The following is a 23889-nucleotide window of genomic DNA, read 5'->3' as shown; positions in this document are numbered from 1 at the left end:
AAGGTTCTCGAGTTAAAGTCTGGGAAACCTCTTTGGGAAGTAATTTCGGTGGCTAACCTCAAACATTCGCGTCACAACTACTTACATATATACAACGATTACAATTGGGCTTGTATCGCAGTGTATTTACTATAGCATTTATATATTGATTGATTAAGTCTAAGTATATTTAGTTCTAATATTTAATAATACTTTCATGTGACTACAAAAATTTAATACTATGAAAATGAAATACGGAGTCTGATAAAAAAAAACACTTTGTTAGAAAATAAGAATACATACAAGTACTTTTTGTAGTCACTGTATTATAGATACGTTATATGGTATCTTATACGGCGAACAGGAGAAAGTTTAACGTGGTACTTGTGTATAAGAGTGCAAGGAAAATTTCTGTTGAAAATTTCTTTGTACTAAAAACTCGTCTTATCTATAGAACGAACAATTATATTATACGTTCAATTTTCTCGCCAATCATAATTCAGTTTCGTAAAATCACAGCGTTTCTTCTATTTCACGCATTAAACTTTCTTTTGATCGTCACTGTAGACTACATATGTAGTCGCCTTAAAATTGTACCTGAATAAGAAATTCACATACTGTATTCGACGATCAAATGCAAATTCATATTATCATTTCTGGCTTCGACCAATCTGGAATACAGTTTTGGTAGTGGAATAATATCGTTGAAAGCTACGCAGAGATCAGCGAGCTGGAAGGTTTTCAGAGAAGCGAAAAGCGATCGGAGTAATCGTGCGTTTTTCTTGATGGCGTCTATCGGGAAGGTGGTAAAAGCATAGTCTTGGCGGATCGATCGATTACTCGGTGGAACTCGGGAGGGAAAAGGGGTGGCAGCCGTGCCAAAAACTCCTCCCACGAAAAATGATGGGCTACCTTGAGATACGGTTCGCTTTCTGGTGAGTAGAGAGAAGACCGCTCGAAATCCGGGTGACCTCCTTCTCGACACGGTCTTTGCCCTCCTTCTTCGTCTTTTCTCTCATCCCTTCGAGCTCGTACTGGCACTCCTCCCAGCGACAAGCTGATCTTCCGGAAGTGTCGCCTCCGGTTCGGTTCCCGTGTCGGTGACGACTCAGGGAAATACCGATTGGAAAATGGAAAATCGTTGTCTCGACTCTTGATAGTTTGTTTCGAGACTTCCGGGAATACTTTGGTTTTTCCTACGGTATACTGTGTTTATTATCTTAAGATATTCAGGATGTTGTCAGACTTCTGTTGCTCTGTTTGCTCGAGAATGTCGGCGTTGCACATAGATAATGAATACTTACGAATAATTTAGTTTGAAAGTTTCTTTGGTCAATGATGTTTGAGACTTATTTTCGAAGTTTAGGATTTTCCTGATACTCTCCTGAAGTTTAGATTCTCCGAGTTAAGAATTGAATAATTTAGATCTCCGTTAGAACACATTAGAAGCCTAGAGAATATTCGATTATTCATTAAGCATGATTTACTAAACAGCATATTAGAATTATATTCTGCATATGTCGATTAAGATTTGCTGAATGAAAGTCGTAATCTTCGAGGCATTTGAGATTCAAAAATACCTTGGTGTTCTTGATGATCGTTAAAAAATAAAAATAGATCAATTGATGATCTATGAAAGACAATAGCAACCATCTTGTGTAAATAAACGACGGATCGTCCGTTCGTTGTCTTTTTATCGGGAAAGCTCGCCATCGATCGTTAGGCGAACTACTTTTCCGCTTTCGGTCGACCTTCGAACGCTATTAGAATTCTTGCGAATCGGACTCGTTGCCCGATTTCGTTGCTTCCAATATTACTACTCGCTTTCTTCACGTGCCACTCTAAAATAGCATAGACCTAGGGATATAAGTTGAAAATAAAGAAACAGCCAGGTCAATAGATTCTTTCACATCCTCGTTTGAATCGTTAAATCGTTCTGAAATGTAATTAATCCACAAAATATACGTTTACAAAAAAATCTGGAAATCCAAGGGTCACTTGAGCCTTTCAGAAACAAAATTGGCTAGCTTCACTTCTTATGAACTTATCAATTTCACATAAATCAGATGTGCATAATTGGTATTCAATATCTCAAAAAAGGAATCTTATGTTCATACTCATATTCCATATAAAATTATATCATGTGGTTCCAGGAAGCACTTGTACGTACCTTTTATTTTCTAATAAAGGATTTTTTTTGTCAGGTTCTATATTTTTCATTTTTATAGTGTCTTCTTTAATTATGTGTAGTCACTGCAAAATGATAGGAAACTCTATATACTTGGGCTTAATTAATTAGTACATAAGTATTATAATAAATATTATGATGTACAAATACTTTTTGTAGCCGCTCTAAATTTATTTATCATAAGCAGATAGTATAAATGATTGTAAATCCCAATGAGAATTTTATAAAGTAATGTTTGCTGCTGTTTAATAAAAAAATGTTTCTGAGCGATTCGTTTGTCATAAAGGGAAAGTTTTCTTGGGGAATCGTAGTTTCGTCAATTCTCTAGGCGATTCTTGCTCTCACCTCCGGTTACTTCCAGACAAATCGGATAAGTCGCTCCTGCAGGGGAGGGTATCATCGATTCTCCTTACTCCGATGCTTCCTTTGCCAGTTGTTCGCGAACAAAACCCACGAGAATGACGGAGTATTCATGAAAATTGTATGGAATAGATGGTTTTAGGCTGTTCGACTCACCTTCGAGATTCCTTGTCTTCTCATTTGTCGCTTCCTCACTATCCGTCGTATAATAGACGCACTTTGTCGCGTTCTCGATTTACTCGCTTAATGGTGGATTAACAAAACTTCTACTCGTTCAGCCAGCGTTGAGATATTGAGTTTGAGTAACTTTTCGCCTGGAGAATATGCTGAAATGAAGATAAATTACTCTTTTGTAAGATACTGAATATTAATTTATAAGAAATTATTAGTAGAGAATTTGTATATATTATATATACATATTACATTTGTAGGAAATTTGATGGGGCAAAAATACATATAATATATACAAATATATAAAATATCGAAAGTATAATACGTGTCATAATTGTTAATAAATAAATAATCCTCTAATTAAATTCCATTTTTGGAAATATATTTACAAAAATATGAATTTCCATAAATATCCATGATCTGATTATCATTAATTATTGATTGGCGTTGGTAATATTGAATTTTCAATTGACTAACTAGATAGATGATATTTTACACTCGATTATATAATATTTGTACAGGAATTCTCAATCTTCTTACCACCTTATCTTGTTGTAAAATCACATTTGCTAGATTGCTGATACTTTGGACTCGATTATTTAATTTATGCAGGAATTCACAATCTTCTTATGACATCATTCTGGAAGTTCCTATCGCATTAAAGATACATCTTGATATTTGCATTAACGAAAGTTAAAAAGGCGAGACGACCCAGTTTATACGTTAAGAAATTTGATACGCTACCAAGTTTCGTTAATCTTCTCTTATGAGTAATAATTTTAGTATTCATGTTAACTATAGCGCGAAATTCTCGAAAATATCTTCGATTTTACATTCCACAGGAAGTCGAGGTCATGATACATTCAAAGAGCCTGTAATTCCAGAATCACAATTTCAATCCCAAAATGAATCGAATCCATGAAAATTCTCAGTGGTTTTCGTGGACATTGGCGATCCAATTTTCTGCTAGTGCGGATGCCCTTGCGACTTCCGGTCCGCACGAACTGTTCCGTCCTGATTTTATTCAGTGTCCTTCATTTCACTTGCAGATTTTGTGGTTCCCTTTCGACCCATCTTATCTATACGCTTTAATTCAATTGTCATGCCTCGAAACTTTCTGTGTTGGTCCATCTTTGAGCCATCAGAAGCCCTCATAGCAAACAATATGTCTGAAAGAAAGAAATATTGGCTTGTAATATAAATTCGTCCTGTTTTTATATTTGTTACGATACTTGTATGTATTACATGTACAAAAACAATATTTTATAATTACATAAATTCATTTTCTTTTTATACTTGTTACAACATATGTATCTAATGCATTACATACACAAAAACAGAATGAATTTATGTTACAATCCAATATAATGACATATGAAAGTGTTTGAACACTACCATAGAAAACATTCATGGATACATTGTACATATTATAGAAAAGATTTTGAAATTTCATTGGTGCTGTAATGAGACACAAGCGTCATAATTACATTAATAATCTGAAGATGTATATAAAAGTTAGAAAATATTTATTTCAAACATATATTTAATTAAAAATAACATTTTAAACATATGGTTAATGTTAATGATGGCTCAACTGTATATTGTAGTTTACTAATATAATTAATAATTGACTATTCACATATTTTGGCCATTTCTATGAAGAAATATATTTCTATAATAAATATCTTGACATTTCTATATACATTTTCAAATTTTACCAATATAATTTCGATATTCATATCTCATTACAGTGCTTCCTTGTCAATGGCTTGTTTATTGCAATTTTTCTCAGTCGCTGAATTCTATTGTAACTAAAAATAAATTTATTTTCTTAACTACAAATAATTCCATTTTTTTTTTCTAAATTTACATATAACGTACCTTTTTTTTTTTTTTTAGGTAAATATTATCGATTTTTTTCTCGAATTTAAATTCGAAAATTAAATTCTAAAAAAGCCGAATTTTTGAAGTTTTGCAAAATTTTGCAGATATTTTAATCAGTAATTCGTGCATCCTGTTAACGAGTTCGTTTTTTGTACAATATTTTAGTGGCACTACTCACGAAAAATTAAATTCCATGTGGTTAATTAGCCCTTTGATGCGGCGTATTTTCAACAAGCACGCAAACATCGATGCTCCTTGACAGTGTAGGCATCTCCGTGTGGCTTGTTCCAATTGTATCTGAATTTTATCCGTGTGAAAGAATCCAAAAGCGCTCAAACGTTGTTGGTACTTTGCTCAGGACCAGCTTTTATATTCATTTTAAACTGTAACTAAAAACAAATGAATTACGACACATTTCCAAGTGAACAATTTCTCATAAAATTCATAGAATTCATATACATAATTCGTATAATTTATATCTCATATAACTTTTGTATATCATATGAAAAGAACATGACGAATAATTTAAAAATTTTATTCTATTTGGTTGTGAAATTATATCTCTGTTTTTGTACCACAGTAAACTATTCAAAAATACCCATTATCACAATATTAGATATAGTTTCGGTTGATCATACTTTACTTATTCTTGACCTTAAAAAGTTCTATTTTTATAACCACTTTAGTCATTAATTGTAAATAAGTGACTTTTAAAAAAAATGGTTATAGAAAGAACGTCTTCAAGATACTGATATAAAAACATTATTTATTTCTAAGATACTATTAAAGAAGAGTTTTTCCTTGTTTTGAAAAAATATATCGTGAATTGCTTTTGAAAGGTGGTACAAAAAGAACATGGTGGAAATGAAACTGTACGAAAAGTTACCATAGGAGTAATTTTAAGACGACACTAGACAACGAGTTCTATCGATATCAAGAGCAATCCCTAGTGACAGCTGGGCTAGAGAAACAAAGGACGGTGAGAGAGCGAGCCAGGATCTGGCACTGGTGCAACGCTAAGAGAAAAAAAATAATCTTCCCCTTGAGTGAACTGAACGCTATTCTGCTTGAATTCTCATCCCTAGATACTAAGCTTCATTCGATACGTCTTATAGTTGTTCATAAAATATTTAAAGGAAACGTTCGAGCACAGATTCGTTTTTGAGAAAAATCGACTCCATCAAATGTCGTAATATCGATAGTATCGACAAGCATCCTGGCTTTTGCAGATGTGTGAGACGCGATTAAACGATATCTATAGCGCGGAGGGGAAAATGTTTCAGGAAACTTTGTAATTGTTCCTCTTTTGTTTGAACTTCAGTGACAACGCACAGAAATAGAATTTTTTTCAAAACACAAGTCCAACTGGTCGTGGTTGTTTATTCTCGTTCTGGGTGAATGTTCTTTTTAACCTCAAACTTTAGTGCAGACTGAATGATCGAAATCGACTTTCTTAAAAATTTCTTTGTATTCTTTCAACTGTTCGTTTAACTTGATTATCTGGATCTTCTACAATTAAGTATTAATTAATAGTATCAGTGAATTGACAAGTGACAGTTATAGGTTATAGGCTTCTATATATTTTGCAAAAATTCACAAATTTATGTTGTACAAGACATGTCAAATTAAAATTTATGTATTATATAATTAGTAAAATTCATTTGTGAGTTTTTGATTCATTATCAAACTTACTACTTTTATGGAAACAACATTTATTAATGCTAGTAACTTTTAACCTGCCACTTATTTTTGTGAATATTATTTTACTGTTTGTAGAATTCTTTCGACTGCACCCTGTAATTTAAATCAGTTATAATAGTAGATTGTTTAAGATGGTCGATATAATGGTCGATAGGTAATCGATAAACGCTTGTGACGCCACAGTATATCAAGCTCGACTATATAATTATGGCAGACAGGATACGTGGATAAGCTGACGCCGCAGATATCATATAAACCTATTTCCGTGTGAAAACAAAGGAAATTAGCTGCTACCAAGCGTCTCGATTCCACGTAATTGAAGAGTTTAAATGGCAAATGATGTAAGTCTTGAAGAAGAAAGCTATTGTAAATACCATACTCGATACTAGACTTAATTATGTTGGAACTATTGACGAGTAAAGTATAAATACTGTAAATGATATATGGAATAATTCATTTTAATTTCTAAAATTATTGCAAGACACAGTTAAAGTTGTAAGTGTCAGTTTATTTATCTAGTTATTTATTTATTGAATTTCGAAAGTTCATAACTTCTTTCATTACATACATCAATATTAGAATTAATATTTGCACTCTTAAACATAATTTGTAGAATGATTTATAATTTCATGCTTTTCTCTTGCAATTAATATGAGGGACCTAAAATTTTACATAATGTGATCAATATGAGGGATGTATAATTTATAATAAATCGAACAAGCGTTAATTTTATATCGACACAGTTTTTATTTACCGAAAATCATCACTCGCGGCGCTTATATCGTTTATCGATTACAAAGAGTAAATCGAGTTCAATTGAATTCACCAATTGGCATTTAGGAAGAGAAGAACAACACTTCTAAGATTGGATATAATTCGAAGATATCGCAGCAATTTCCAGCGATTCGACTGATTTAACTTTATCTAACCTGGAAACAGTGGCATTTTGGAAGTTGGATCGATTTGAAAGAGGTTGTATTCGAAAGACGCTTTAGCCTTAGAAATCAATGGCAAACAAACGTTGCGTTATTGGAACCTACGGATCGAAAGACTGATGAAGCTTGCAACGTGATTGGCGTTGTTTTGAATCCGTTGTTGAGTTTTCGAGTGCAATCCACGGCCGATCTTCCCGAGATCCAGAGTATCGAACCGTACGGTACGTATCGTAGCTTTTTTCCGATTGGAAACACCGTATTTTCCCTGTATTTCGCTACCACGTGATGTGGAATGGTAGGATTCGTCGTCTGACATGGTAAAATTTGGAATTTGTGAGGTTAGGAATTAAAATTTTTTCATCGAAAGAATCATACTGTTTGATAAAGTTTAATTTCGACTTTAGTTTCTATTTTTCAAACTGAACATACAAATAAAATTTGTATTTTTTAAATTATATTTAGGCAATACAATTTTTATTATGTTGAATACAATTCTATCACCTATATACAAATTATACATGTATATGTATATATGTTTCAATAGTTACTGAAACAATTGCAAGATAAGGAATTGAAACTTAATAAAAACTTTGTTTTTTCTTTTTCTCCTAGTAACTTCTATGAAGTCTAGGCCTCTAAATACAGATTCTATACATTGCTACTTACTTACATAGTTACTAGAATAAACATAAATCAAGATTATAAATACTTTTTCTTTTTTTGTTATTTTAGTAATATTTTCCTTCAAGTCTTTAGACTTTAGTTACTTTAACATCACTCTGTATTACTATAATTTTAAAATTATTCGCATGATCTACCCATATTCCCATGGTCCGATCGATCGAGAATAAAGGACAGGAGCCGGGAATCTTCGTTTTTCGTTTGTTCCACGCATGACAAGCGTTAAAACACGGCACAACATCGTAGCATGTGCGCAGGATTTCATTGTCAATCAAATGCTTCCAACCCAATTATTCTCATCTTTCGGAAAGCTCAAGGATCCCGAGGACGTCCGCGGGCATTGTTACGCGACCAATCGCGTCATGGCAACGATCTCCTCTCGTGGGCCGCTGTTTCGAGTAAATACGACTCCACGGATCCATAAAGATAACTCGCAGCGATTTATTGCCAGCGACATGAAAACGCAATTTTATCTTTCACTGTTGGCAGCTCCACGTCCGCGTCCCCGTTCGACCAGAAAAATAGCTTGTGCTTTAATATTAATACGCTCAGGCATCAAGATATTTTTCACGATTTATCGTTTTATACTTGTTTATTCATGTACCTCGACTCGTCTTTTTCGACAAAATTATAATTTTTCAACTCTTCCACGCGCATAAGCAATACTATCTTTTCATAAGTTATTAATAGACTGCGGATATTTATGCAAATTTGTATCATAAACTACTAAGGCTAAAGAAATGTAACCTACGGAAGAATGATTTCTTTAAATATTGTACTTTGAATATTCTATCTAGTTTTGCGTGTCACGTGTATTTAATGAACCCTTAAAGTTTTTACAAACTTATATCTGTCCAATTTGGTCGTCAATTAATTATAAACGCGTTTGTTTTCGATGTTGAAATCTATTATGTCCCCCTTGCATAAGCATCCAGAAAGCAACTTTCTTCTAATTAGAAAATAATTCGATTCTGAAGGAGTTAGATGTTTGGAAGAATATCAACTTTACAAAAATACAATTTTCAATGTTCTTTCATTGCAGCACTTAAGGAGTATACCTTCGACCTTCACCAAGACTGCACGTGTCTCCTCTCAAATCACATGCAGAACAGAATCTAACCAATCATCGAGCTTCACCTGCCATCGAGAACCAACAATTGCGATAAAGGAAAGAACGCGAGGACGCCAGAATCGGCCGACGAAGATGTGATCGAGAATTCCTCTTGGACTACGTCCCCCTGTCTAAGGGATGTCCTCCTCCGCGGGCACCAGCTGCACCGACGCCGAGGAGGACGCCGAGGATGTGGAGAACGAGGTGGCAGGTAGCGCGCAGTCGTCTAATTACTTGCCGTCGGGTTTCCGTGATAGCGCGCGCGATCACCTGGAAGGACTGCGGTTAGATGGGTCATCGATCGCGCGTCCACCAGCCGGGGACAGTTCCGCGAGCCCATCGACGTTGTCGTGGTCGGTGCCTCGATAAATCCGGATCATCGTCCTCCACCACCATCTTCTCCCCCATCTTCCTGTCTTCTTTACGGTCGTCGATCGACGTTTGTTCATCGGCGACGAAGAGTCAAAGGTCTCCACTTCCTCCGTCGCGAGTCGTATCCACGGTGGATGCGGAGCTGGAGCACGTACCAAGCTGGAGGAGGTATAGGAACGCTGATCGTTGGAGCAACGGAGGATCATTCGCGTTCAGGTGACGACAGAGACGTCTAGGTTACTGCCAGGTGGATCCTGAAATCGTCCAAGATCTGTCCTGGATAATTCGCGTTATTATTTTTAGTTTCTTACATATTTTCCTTTTAGTTTCTCGTAGTCCGGTTTGGCCCGAGTGTTCTGTATTATATACACGTAGAGAGAAACTGTTGGGTGTTGTGTCGGAGAATCGAGAAGCTTCTATCGGTCTGGCCGGTCCCAGCTGTGGAAGGTCAGAGGACTGCGAGATCGGAAGTTCGGACGAACGTTTCCGGCCACTGTCACGCTATAGAACGTGTGAACTATCTCGCCGGAGGATTTACACGGACGTGTACGGGACAATTGGTCGAGCGTGTTGCTACAGCGTGTTTGGAAAGGCGTATATCAGGTCGCGGCGGTTGTGCTCGTTTGGACCGGTTCCAGGCGGACGTGAAACCGTCGACAGGTGATTCGGGCGATACCACAATGGTGAACTACCCTCGAGTCATGACATTCAGTTAGTGAACGTGCAGCTTGTTGTCGCGCGTGTGCATCTATGCAGCTGTAAGAAAGTATTAAGAAAGAATAGAAGAGAAGAGGAAGGATCGAGAGAAGAAGGCTGGACATGCGGCGAGGAAGACAGCACGTAATCGTCGTAGCTAGAGGCTGGACGAGGTCCTGATAGCCGCAGCGACCAGGATCCGGGATCATCCAAGGAAGAAAGGATGCCAGGGGGGCGCAGGGGCCTGGTCGCCCCGCAAAACACATTCCTCGAGAACATCATTAGACGGAGCAGCAGTCAACGTGAGTACGACACACCACTTTGATTGGTTTCCTTTTCCTATTAATCGTTTTGTCGAATATACCTGTGTACACGTAACTAGAATATGTATAATATGCGAATGAATATAAAATACACAAGGTGAAGAATTCGTTCTATCGCATTGGTTGGCAGAGTTAAAGAATACCTACTATGAATGGTTCTATCGCATCGATTAAAAGAAAGAGAACAAAGAAGCGCTATATTTGATTGATTATTCTTACAAGTAGCGGATCATCAAATCAAATGAAACTGATATAAAAGACGATGCTCTAATTGTTTCGAGGAAACTCCAGATTTTCACGCTTCTAGCGAATAGATAATAGCTGCAAGAAAGTGTAAAGTGAGTTTCTTTGTACCATTATCGTAGCTGTAAACATTCGAGTCTCTTTTTAGCAGCGCTGCAGTAAAGTGCGATATTTCGCATAAGAAAACACAGCAAACAAGAAACGCAGTAACCGTATCATAAAGTATTCTCTTAAGCCGTAAAAGCCTTTGTTTCCTGGTATTTATTTGCCACGAATTGTTCCTTTGAAACATACTTCTCTCTTCATAATTGGCCAGCAATATACGTTTCAATTAAATTTTTTGATAATGTCTGGAAAAATATGAAGCCGTATAGATATCATCCCCGGTATGCATATGACCTTTTATTCTTCTCATAAATTTCTCATATTGGTCAAGTGCAGTAATACGAAAGAGAAACAGAAAAAAGGGGATAAATTGATTCTTAAGACCAATTTCGCGACTATTCGCGGGATTTTAGTGCGTGCTCTTTCGCATTCCCTTCACCCTCTTCCCTCTGTTTCGCCGTCGTGGAAATATAGGTCAAGCTAATAACTTTACGTAACCGCGGCAAGTGTGCAGAGATAAAAGTTGCCCCCTCGTATAACGAGATTACTCGCGATGACCATGATAGATTCTGCTTCGTTACACGATTTAACCCTTTCGCTATACCTATAGCAGTCGAAGAGCGGACACGCTAGAGGCTAACGTTACTTGAATCGCACCTTGTTGTTTACAGATACAACGTACATGAGTTACACGCAGAAAAGGATTTTAAGCTTGCACGGCTCGGGTTTATATCGTTGATGCAATTTGAGGCTTCCTCATCTAAGCCTCTGTGTTCAATAGAAATTACGTTCTGACGTTTTGCTATTGCAGGAGAATCGGTCTGTCGCTGCAGCAAATAGTAGGTCTGTTACTACAGTAGTATAAGTCTGTCTGCACGGTAGAATACTGGACGCGCTTTACTCGTAATGTATGTTATTCGTTCGTTTAAATGGACTTCACCAATTCTCCTCCCAACGTATTACTTTTCGCTCGCACAATAGTTCACGCTCAAATAAACGAATTCAATCGGTAGAAGTTCAATTAAACGGGTATCAACTAAAATTTCGTTTCAATAAATGGATTTTACTATATTCTACTATATAGTACAGTCTTATGCTATATAGATACGTATATCGAGTAATGGAATTTTATCTCTATTAGATACCAGTGTACCATTCTGTTAGCGAAGATGCGCTAGTCGCAGCGACCATGAAATGTTCCAGTATTCTAATTTCTCTTGGACACGTCTGGCGATCTCAAATTGTAAGAACGAACTGTAAGATTCCTTGGATTTGAAGATATCGAACATTCCACTGCCTTGCGCTATAAGTTCTACTGCTTGCGAAAAGAAATTCGATGAATGATAGGCCGAGGATATTTATGGATTTATAAGAAGGTCGAGTAACAAGCGTGTTACCAGAAATTAAAATATAGCGACAGTATTAAATATTAACGCGAACGCGAAGAAGCATAAAAGTAGAGCAGGAGCTTTTTGATGAATGATAGTAGTTATTGCTATAGAGAAATGGTCGAATAGTAACGTGTACCTGTAGGAAAAAATTCCTCCTTCACGCGATGAAAAAATGTCATTCTCGTGCGATTCATTTACAAATGGTCGGCGATATCGGCCGTGTTGCCCTCTTTACCATCTCGCCGACAGATATTTAATTAATATAATTGGATGAGCGAGCGTGTATTTCACGATATCGTCCCCCCGCGTCTTTTATCGCGTTTGTCTGGATTCGCGGCGCACGTGCGAAGTAACGCGGCCGAGCAGCTTGGTAACGAGCTGAGCTTTAATTGGCCTTCCCCGTTTCTGGCTTAAGTGCGCTAAAACGAACGTTGTTTGACGCACGGAGATACACGGTCGCGCAAAAGTAACGTCTGTAACACCGCGCGTCCTTCGGAGTTTCTTCGAAGCCTGGAAAACTGCTTGTTAGGTAAAATAGCAAAGAGCGTAAGCAGCGTAAGCTGGCTAATTATCTTCGTTAACGAATATTTTATTAAAGATCCTACGACAGCGTTGAATCTCACATCGTTGTATGGTACTTTTGTGCGCTCCTGTATTTTCGAACTCAAAGCGATTAAATTCGATTACACGGTAAACTGAGCCGAGCGGAAGTTACCGAAAATAGGGTGAGATTAAAAGCCATCAGAGATGAGTTGAGAAAATAGGAAATTATTAGAGAAGAGGAATCGATAGAGAAATTATTTCGCAAAGAGAAATCAATCCGTAAGTTACATTTATACTGTTCACGTTTTTAATGTGTACATGGATTCGATTGGATCATGGTTATCGAAAGCCGAAATAGAGGCGAAAGTGGAATTAAGACGAATGGAAAAAATAGGAAAATTATAGAGAATCGAACATTTTAGGTCACATTAGGAACAGAGAAACAGCCCCGCACAAAATTCAACCATATCTAAGAGGTTAAAACCAGACACCCTGTATATCATACGAACATCGTGAAAACGTAAAATTGAAGATTCTATTATACCAGCAAAATTAGTATCATTTCAAACAGCGAAACGATATCAGGCAATATTGGTCCAACACGCGAGACCAGTGCAGCACGACTTCTGTGTATGTGTGTGTAATATTTGAATACGAATTCATGCACGTTACACGGTCGAATAAATTATACCATCCTGTGGTGAACGATTATTCCATCTCAGGACGTGTTCTCTCGTTATACATACTGTATCTTGTTATACATAATTTGATTGAGGTTGCAGGATAGGCGCGCCTCTATCCCCCTGTGAATCTTGGGAATCCGACGTACTCTAGTTAATGGGTCAATGCCGCCCACACTTGGTTTCACCCTTTTGCAACAGCCTATTCATCGTCAGTGACCTTTGACCAACGCCGACAGGCCGTGGCCGACCGTTTTTCGTTGTTATCGCGGCTCGAGCACACTCTCGATCAGAGATTCGCTCGAGACGATGCCTTTTCCACTAATATTCGATGAATACGAGGAAACGGTTGCTCGTAGTCGACCATTAGAATGGATTCGAAGGATCGATTCGTCAACACGTTGACCACGCTACGCGAAATTTATATACAGTGACTGCTATCAATAGACGGTGGATTTTTATAGAAACTCATATTTTTTGAGGACATGATTGGAAGAGTAGAGCCTCGATAGAAAATTGTTTTATCTGTCGAGCGTTAGAGCAAACGCTATACTTTGGATATTTTGTATATTCTTTTGTATCAGAGATGTTATGTATATAAATATTGCATGTATTATAAACGCATAAAAATTCGCCATCTACTTATTATAGCAATATGGGGACAACCAGATGTTCCGTATACTTGTTTATGATAGCGTTATTGAATTAACTGAATCATCGTTAATTAATTGTTTAATACGTCAAAACAGTTGTATAGTTGAAGTATAGATTTTATTTGTTTAATGTTACATTGCTTCTTTTTCTATGATAAGCCACAAACTTACATAATAGCTAAATTTAATATTATCATGGAAACATTTGTACAATGAGTAAGTTACATGAAATTCGCCAAAGCATATTGATTTTATATGTTTTAAGTGTATACATTGTCTATAGGACATATATTTTGTACGAAATTAATGTAACTTGCTCGTTGTTAAAATATCCCCGCAATTTCTTTATCATTTACTTTACTTACTTATCCTGCAAAAATCTATATATTATATATAGTATATTAAGTAAATAAAATCTATCTAAGTTCTCGTTAATTACAACAAGCACTTTAATTAATCATATCAAAATACGATTCGCGCAATATTAATAAACACAGCCATCTCAGGACACGTACAACATTTACATTTACATACATTTATTATTACATTTACAGTTATATTTCTTTCATAGAACACCGTCTTAATAAAAGCAATCTTCTTACACTTTCGTACAACCACTTTCGTACAAACACTTTCGCCACTATCTACCCATTCGCCATATCTACATTTCATTCCTAGAACATTGTCTTAATAAAAATAATCTTCCAACATATCCACGGGCTCTACCGAACAGTTTTAGCAATCTTCTCTGTAAACGACTATTATAAGTTGCCTTTAGGGTCTACCTTCGCAACTCTTTCTCGTTTAAGGAACAACGAGAGCAAACATAACGCGACTTCGCCTCATCAGGAACCTCAACGGCAACTGTAACCTTCTGAAATCGCGCCACGAGACGTCAGAGAACTTGAAACGCTGGAAATTCAACGCAGATTGCAAGTACTCTTCGAGTCCGCTGACAAACTGTCTGATTACTTTCGGCAGTGTAGAGAAGATAGGGAACACGAGCATTTATAACGAAGGAGCCCCAGAGGCTCGTTTCAGAGACCGTGCTGTTCTAAACGACTTTGGGTTACCGGAATTACAGTGGAACCGGTGTCCTGCTTTGGGAATTTTTGCCAGCTGGCTGCTGCAGTAGATTCCATATAGCATTCCGAACTTTCGATTTGGTATCGCGTTTCCTTTATTAGGTCGGTGCATACGACACGTCGTTTCTTCTGATGAAATTTTAACAGTGGCTTGCTTCTACGAATTACCGCTCCCTCCATCGAAATTGCTTCTGCACGATCCAATGCATTTTTCATCATTTCGTCTCATTAGCTTCGTCGTCCGATGTATCGGCTCCTTGCACAAGTTACGATACGTAGCTTTATTCCGCGTAAAGTTCTGTTCGCAGTTATTTATTACGAGTACGAAGCACGCCGATAGAAAAGGATAAAAAAGGAAAGAGGAAGAAACGGTATTTCCTTGGAGAGCGAACCGAGGAGGATTTATGAAGTTGCTGGCCAATGATGTTGGCAGCTACGGAGACGAACGTTGGAACTACTCGATTAGCAGAAATCACGGATTTTGCGCGATTATTCGAGACACACGATGGTAGTTTTAGTAAAATCAATGGGACGTAATTATATTTTCGTTGTACAGCTTTGTACCAAATCCTGCGACTATTGCGATTCCTCGTAGACGTTCGCTGATTCTTGCACGTGTTACGCAGTATGTGTTACGCAGCTGTTTACCTTGTTATTAATTCTGTTACGATTAATATAAGTATACATCAAGGCTGTGAACCTACAAAAAGGAAAGAAACGAAATTAGAAGAAATTCTTGGTGTTTTAATTGCAGTCATAATTTTAGTTATAGTCATTATCTAATAGGTCTGTCTGTGCAGTAGAATAGGTTCGTCATCTCAGTGGAACGAGTCTGTTCCTACAGTAGAATAGGTCATTGCTATTCAACTCTTATCTTGCTGTGATACATATAACTCGTTCTTGCAATAGGAGTTCGTTAATTGTCCTCGTTATTCCACGAGGAAGACATTGTTAACAATAATTATTATCGTTTTACAAGTTACCGAATGATTCTAATATTCCGGAACGTAAAAGATATCGTCTGAAAGAATTTTTTCCTCTAGAAGGGATCAATTTTTCTTAAAATACAATTGGCTAGATTACTATAATCTTCGAAAGATCGGATGGCCAGCAATTTATATAAAATCCCCGAGTTCGACGCTAAAAATATTTATTTCACTTCGGTGATCTCTGGCGAGAACTCCGAAAGCCGAAGTCTGTCCAACTTGAAGATTCGATATCCGATTCAGCTTCTCGCAAGCCATCGTGCAGCGTTTCGAGTCTTCCGGGAAACTTCCGAATATTCCCTGGAGCTGCAGATGCATCATCCTGACTTCCAACCTAACCCACCGGACGCTCGTGGCCCCGACGACTATTCTGAAACTAGAGACCGTGGCCCGTCAACGCGTTCGTCCTGAGCAGATGGGAAATCCGTCTCGAGAAACTGCTGACAAATCTGATCAGGAAACCGAACGACGACACGTAACGGGATCTTTCTGCTGTTTTATATATTACAGAGGTCGAGAAACTTTAGGAACACGATAGGCAGTCTCTTGATTGGACCTTCTGATATTTCGGAACTAGGGAATCCGATTTACGGTAATCAGTCGGACTTTTATTAGGAAGCGTAAAAATGCACGAAGTACGAATGTGCAAAATATACAGCGATTAAGTGGCGACGCTAGAATATCTGGAAAGATTCGGACGCGAAGAAATGTTTCAGAGGAAAGTTATATGGTATCCTGTGAGACGTTCTATACGTTTTTACGTCTGTAAAGGAAAACTTACGAAAGTCGGCGGGAGAGAATATACGATTGAAAATGAAGCTATCTATTGAAAGATTCTAACCTCTTCTTTGTAGACTGTTTCAAGGTCATTGAAGGATAAAACGAATCAAATGGATAGAAGTACAGCGTATTTCCCTTCCATACCATACGACTTTTGTCTGAAACATTTTTTCACATCGTTCGTATTTGTTCAGACATTTGGGCGTTTCCAGTTAGCACTAACCTTACCAGGCCTGGTCGAATTACCAGGTTCAAAATTTAATTAAAGTTGTATATTCGTCGTTATTTCCTTTGTTCGTCCAATTTTATGTAGATTCTTATATTATCCGATTAACAATTTTTGGTAATGTAAGGATTTACATAAAGTTAGACGAACAAATGAAATAACGACGAATGTAGAATTTTTAATTAAATTTTCAAACCGGTCATTTGACTGGGCTTGGTAAGGTTACTGTTAAACAGGATATACCATATATTTTTGGTAATTATGTATAAAAGAGGACTTGAAAGCCCGAATGATCTTTATCTTGAAATATGCTGTAGAGGGGAAGTTACTTATTTGAGTAACACGCACTTTGTTCGAGGCGTGGGACGATCGAGTTGAAAAGTTAGGTTAGGTTACATGTTTCGGGGGATCTGGAGGGCTCGGTCCGCAATAACCTGACTTGACCTAACCATACCGCTATTAGGATCGCAATCCTATGCAAATAAGTATGGAATTTCATTTCCAACCACTTATATCGGAGTAAATGTAATCTAACAAAGCATGTACCAATTTCTTTTCGCCATAACCTTCGACCTTCGAAATCGTCCCACGTTCTTGGACAAAGTGCATGTTACTCAGGATCCTCCCCTCCACGACATATCTGAAATTCAATAAATTTGGAGTTGAGTTCCTCCGTGCATAATCAGCGTATCTTTATTTATTATTCGCAATCCTTTTGCCTTGCGGCTTAACCAGTTAGCCGTTTCTGACGAGTATACTCGTCATCGCTTACTTTTTGCCACGCATTTCAGATACACGCTTTTCCATCAGAACCCCGTCCCCGATCTTCTCCGCTTTCCTTCTTCTTTTTTCCCCGTCTCCTCCATGACCTTCCCCATTGCCTCCAGACTGCCTTCCCTTCGACACTCAGAAATTCTTCAATCGCCAATACCCCTCTGCTATCCTGACGTTCCCTCAGAACGTTGGAGACGAGGGTCGTGTAGAAAGTAATACGCGTATAAATCGACGAACGCGCTCATAGAAGGTCACCAAGCCTCGTTCATACGTTGACATAAATCGTATGAAACTTCGTGTTTATATAACCCGCACCGTGGAAGTTTCATGCGTTTAACACGTTCACGACGAGCCGAACCACCGGTGGTACATTCGTATCTTCCCCAAGGGACATCATGCGCCGCCGGTGGTACACGAAATATCGCCGCGGCATAGCGATTCAAAAACCGATTACTGTAATTAACAAATTTCTTCGCGTCCTTATTCATTGGGTAATTTTTAAGTAATTTGGGCGACACGAAAGATCATATCGGGAAGTTTTTCGCAGAAAAACCTGAGAGGTTATGGAAGGATAGGACATTCGAGTTGCGTGAAACATATAGAAAGGTTATGAAACAAAATGGCACCCATATAATTCGATAAATGTATATCGAATGGAAATGTAAATCGGAACTAACTTCCAATAGTTATTGCAATATTTAGTATCTTCTATTCTTTTATTTAATTTCATAGAAATATGAGTATGCGTAATATAAATATCCTTATAGGACTTTTATTGTTATATTATCGTATCTGGCAGCTAAAACAGATGCTTAGGCTCAACTTCCCTATTTTCCTTTATAAAAATCTGTAAAATAGGTCTGGATAAATGAGATAATACTATCGTAAATCGTATCTTTAGCGAGACTAACTGCTTGTAAGGGGGTTGTTTAGCGTTTAATAAGCTATGAGGCGGTGAAAAAATATTTCTGTCAATGTGGCGTTAGATCGATGTCGTAACATTAGCTCGGTACATTATCCCAATGGATTTTTGATGAACCACTGCAATAGCGTGACATGATTCGATTCAGGAATACGCGTCGTGATTCGTCGAATCATTGGCTGTAGCGTTTCAAGAGCTTCGAATAGGCTGATAAAGTGGTCGAATCTATTACATTCGTTCGATCGGTTATCCATTAGGAAACCCTCAACAACTTTTGTTATCTTTTATTAAATAGCATCGGAGTTATTAATATCGATATTGTTAATTGTTTATTGATATCGTTAATTGTAATATCAGTGTCAGAAACACTGGAACAATTTAATTCGTAACTAGGTCTCGATCGAACACAGAGATATAATAAATAATACATAGATGATAGTATAATTAAAGCGACAGAAATGATATAATTTAAATAAAAAGTTGTAGGGATGATCTTGTTAATCCACAAGTGTAAGTAGTTAGTTTCGTAATTTATACGAAGCGAATGAAAAAAGTTTCGATCATATTTGCGTAGATACACCGATGAACGTTTAGATTAGGTTGATCTATGTAGGAAGTGCAACTTCAATATCCAGTTTGTTTAGAGTTTGTTCAATATAGTGAAAGTTATCTTACAGTTCGACTATACACATAGTCATTATTATCTTATCATCTAAAAATCTTCTTTGCCACTCAGCATACCTACACAATAAAGGGATTCGATTTAATAGCGAAAGATGAAGATTCAGTAGATAAAATCTTCACAGTATCGACGCCTGTGGCTCTTGAGTTTCGTCGTTGTTCCAACAAATCAGCAAGATATCCAACTCTAAAGACCTCATCTGCTGAATCTTTCTCTTTTGCTCTTACAAATCCCTAGTTTCTGAGTCATCATCCTTGCATTTTCTATCGATACAGTTCTCATGTACAGTTCAGATGAATCACAAAAATTCACTATGCGGAAGCAGCTGTGTAACAGTTGAGATCGTTCAAGCTAGTTTCCTCTGAAATCCTGACATTTTTAATTATGTTGTTGTAGAAAATTGACGTTTCACGACGTACACTTTATTACTTCGTCGTAACAAATAAAAAGTTTGTCCGCAACTTGGCATCTCCGAATGGTAAATTCAAGTTGATGGGAAAACACGAAGATTGATTGAGGTTGGGCTAACATCTCGTCAGCGTTTCAATATTTTCTGCCGTGGCAAAGGAGCGAAGCGTAAACCGCGCCACTTTCCCTCTCGTTCGCTCTTCTCTTCCGCTTCTTATGCACAGGTTGTTACGTTCTCAATTCAAACGCGCCGAGAATGAATTAACCAGCGGCGAGGGTTCGTGAAGAGGACCGGCAGTCACGTACGCTCGCCCGCCTGTTTTTCGTCCTCCTGAAAAATGGCGAAATAAATTCGCCGACTCGCCAGCACGTGTTACCTGGAGCTGACTTCTTCGGGCAATTGCCTGTTAACCCTTTAACAATGTCGTTAAACAACGGCCAACCATCGAGAAGAGAGCTCTTCCAGGAAGAGGAAAATCAAGTTATACCATAGCGGTGGCTAAACTGCGGCTCTTTCTCAATTTTACTCAGACTTTTTGTAATTTTCCTAGTACCCGCAGAATTATTTTCTCCTGTAAAGATCCACAGTTAGTCAACTTATTTAGAAGATAAGCTATAAGGTGTAAGGTATAAGGAAAATCTAGTTTAGGGTAAACCCAATTGAAGGTGTTTTGCAGAAGGCATTGCAAGTGCAAAAATGAAATAGTTTTGTGTTTTTATCTAAATAAAGATTCACAGTTAGTCAACTTATTTAGAAGATGAGCTATAAGGTGCAAGGTATAAGGAAAATCTAGTTTAGGGTAAACCCAATTGAAGATGTTTTGCAGAAGGCATTGCAAGTGCAAAAATGAAATAGTTTTGTGCTTTTATCTAAATAAAGATCCACAGTTAGTCAACTTATCTATAAAATAAGTTATAAGGTGTAAGATATAAGGAAAACCTGAAGATGTTTTGCAGAAGACATTGCAAGTGCAAAAATGAAATAGTTTTGTGCTTTTATCTAAATAAAGATCCACAGTTAGTCAACTTATTTATAAAATAAGCTATAAGGGAAACCTAGTTTATGGTAAACCCAATTGAAGATGTTTTATAGGCAGCATTGCAAGAGCAAAACTGAAAGAGTGTTGTGCTTTTATCTAGTGATATTCTATGTGTCAATGGGGATACCATAGTGTAGAATCAAAGAGCAATTTTCATTGGTGAATAGTTATGAATATTGTTAAAAGATGACACTAAAAGATTGTACGTTGAACATCGCCTCTGTATGAAGCAATGTGAGTGGCGTTAAGCGATAGCTATTTTTCTCTATCTTATCATTAATTTTGCGGCAATTTTTGCCTGGAACATTGTAAAATATACTTTTGTAATGAAAGTAGAAAGAACATCTGGGAAGAATATATTTTGTACTTTTTGTACAAGTTGTTTTGGGGACAAACGGTATTGGTACTTGCAGTACTTCCAAATTTAGATGACTGGCTCATTCAGTTTTCTCTGCGACTGAGAGAGGGCGCGTACATTTCCTACAATACGAATCCAATCCCTTTTCCGATGACTTTCCATTACATTGGCGAGAGAAATAGAAAATTCTACGATGCATTAGGATTTTATATACGTTTTAGATCTTGTAAAAACGAAAACAACTAGAATTTAGAAAATAATTTAAAATTGAGGATTTTTAAAAAGTTGGACCTTTGACACCTACAGTGTCGTCTACGGAGATGGCTATAAATATTAGCTTGTCCGAAAAGTTTCTTTCGTTTTATAAGATGATAATAGATAATCAAAAACAATTTCTGTTTTATATTATTTTATTGAATTAAGTATGATCCATTTCGTTCTATTTCTATTATTACGTTTGTACATTCAATTCAATAAACTAATATAAAACAAAAAACATTGTGCATCTATTATTTCCTTATAAAACGAAAGAAACTTCTCGGACAACCTAATAGCTAGCAGGTAACTATAATTTACTTCGATTATATTATAGTTATCTATTTATAGTAAACTTAATTTCTCAGAAGATAAAGATATTCTCAGAATTATCTTTTTATTTGCAGCTATTCCAATTGGTAAACTTATTTATGACAAACCTAATTTCTTATATTCTAAATTTTTCTTTTTCTTTTATTTAATTTATATTTTACAATTTATCCAGCTGGACATTCGGTAAATTTGTCTAGTTTTATTACTAATTAACATATGGACGTCTACCCCCAGCGGGATACTATCTTCCAGTTTGTCTATTTTATTTCTTTAGTGTTATATTCTAAATATTTCTTTCAGAAATATTTTTATAGTTCTTCATCCAATGGAACGATATTTTCTCTCCTATATTTGCATGAAAGTGCACACTTACTTACTAAGCTTACTTATGACAAACCTAATTTCTAGTTACCTATTTATAACGAACTTAGCTCCTCGGGAAGATGTTTATGGCACCTATCATACAGTAATTTTACCATATACGATATAAATAACTATACATAGCAATAAACTATACATACGTATACGTATGATGTATAAATAAGAAACAAAAAATAAGAACTCTCACACAGTCTCTGACACGCAATATATTTGCTGTCATTGTATAACAAAGTTTGCCCATCACTGTACTATATCACTGTACTGTATGTGCGCTTTGTTTCACTCTTTTGTTTCTTTTCTCTACTTTCTTCTATTTCCTTTGTTGTTTCTTTTTTATTCGCCGTTCCTTTTTCTTCACGTTTTTCGTTTTCCTTCTTTGGCGAAGTCAAAAGTCAAGGTGGAGACACTGGATGGAACGCGTTAATCCAGCATTGAAGGAAAATCAGGCTTACGGAACGAGTGGAGAACAATTAATTGGCCGGATATTTCATCGAAGAACGATCCGGTTCGATCGTCGAAAGGAAATTTCCTGTCAACCTGAACGACGTTAATTTTCAACGAGAATTAAACACGTTTGAGGTTCTTCGGCTGTTCAGCATCTTTCTCTTTCCCGTAGCTGTAATTCTATCGTTTAATCGTTCAGTTTCTGTCAGAAGATTCTCGAGATCAGAGAAGATTCTCAAAATTGGAATTGACATAGTTAAAATTAGAATAGTAATCAATCATTCCTAATTTTTCGTTTAAAAATTATACGTTGTTATTTAAAAATCAGGAATAATTAAGATACGCGAAAAGATAATTAAAAGATACTGCAAGATTTTGATAATTTGAATTTACATATTTAACAAATATTTGAAAAATATTTAATAAACGTAAATTCCAAATATCAAAAAATATTCATATTCTAAAAATGGAAAGTCAATGAGAACATATCAATTTTATAGATACAATCGATTTCAAATTGATTCTTCCAAGTATCAACATCGTTTTGCATTTATATTCACCGGATTCTTTTGTTTAGAAATGGCTTCCGTACGTCTGAAAAATAAAAAAAGTTTCATATAAATTATCTGTTCATATAAAGCAGCTAGAAAAATTTGCCGAATATCCAGACAAATTGTAAAATACAAATTAGATAATAAAAAAAAAATAAACATATAAAGTATATATTGTCTTACGGATTTGGTTTCGCAGTTCGATAGACGTATGTTGTGTTTCTCGATTCTTCTTGCCGAACTGTTTACAAACAAAACTTGATATCCTTCGCCCAGTATTCCAGTCGAATTTTACAAACGCTATCTCGTATCGTCAGTATCTATGTACGTACGAGTCAGGAGAACAGTGCGGATTGAAATTATTGAAATACGTCGCGTTGTGTGTGAATAGCGTGAATTATTCCAATATGCGTTATTCCAATGAAGAAATAGCAGAGATGCGCCTGATGTGTGGGCTTGGCCAGCCTGTATTGAAATCCAAGGGAACCATTTCGAACATCTGTCATGAAAGGTAGTGCATAAAGTTAATTAAAAATCCGCTATAACTCGAAAACAAAGTCAAACAGAACGTATGTTTACATCAGAGTTGGGTATTATCCTAATCATTTGAATAAATATTCATCTAAGATAATTTATTGCAATAAATTC

The 23889-nt window shown here is 36.6% G+C and overlaps 1 protein-coding gene and 1 long non-coding RNA gene across 12 annotated transcripts in view; one reads left to right on the top strand and one right to left on the bottom strand.

The window, feature by feature from the left end:
• The window catches only part of LOC100647781 (potassium voltage-gated channel protein eag), a 156012-nt gene that overhangs the window by 8426 nt on the left and 123697 nt on the right, over window positions 1-23889 (top strand). For 10 of the 11 annotated variants that reach the window (XM_012313940.3, XM_012313937.3, XM_020865265.2 and 7 more), the window contains exon 2: window positions 8942-10380. In XM_012313940.3, the coding sequence (XP_012169330.1) occupies window positions 10302-10380 (79 nt within the window). In that variant the 5' untranslated portion in view covers window positions 8942-10301. Of the gene's footprint in view, window positions 1-7167; window positions 7440-8941; window positions 10381-23889 lie in introns of those variants that run through there. The other variant, XM_020865261.2, reaches the window with a different exon arrangement.
• LOC125385964 lies at window positions 412-2464 on the bottom strand. Its single transcript, XR_007225762.1, has 3 exons — window positions 1560-2464; window positions 1284-1429; window positions 412-1175 (listed from the first exon to the last, which is right to left on the bottom strand). It is a non-coding gene; the product is annotated as an uncharacterized LOC125385964 (long non-coding RNA).

The sequence above is a fragment of the Bombus terrestris genome, chromosome 11 (assembly GCF_910591885.1).
Source record: "Bombus terrestris chromosome 11, iyBomTerr1.2, whole genome shotgun sequence".
Classification (NCBI taxonomy): domain Eukaryota; kingdom Metazoa; phylum Arthropoda; class Insecta; order Hymenoptera; family Apidae; genus Bombus; species Bombus terrestris.
This window is presented reverse-complemented; position numbering and strand designations above follow the sequence as displayed.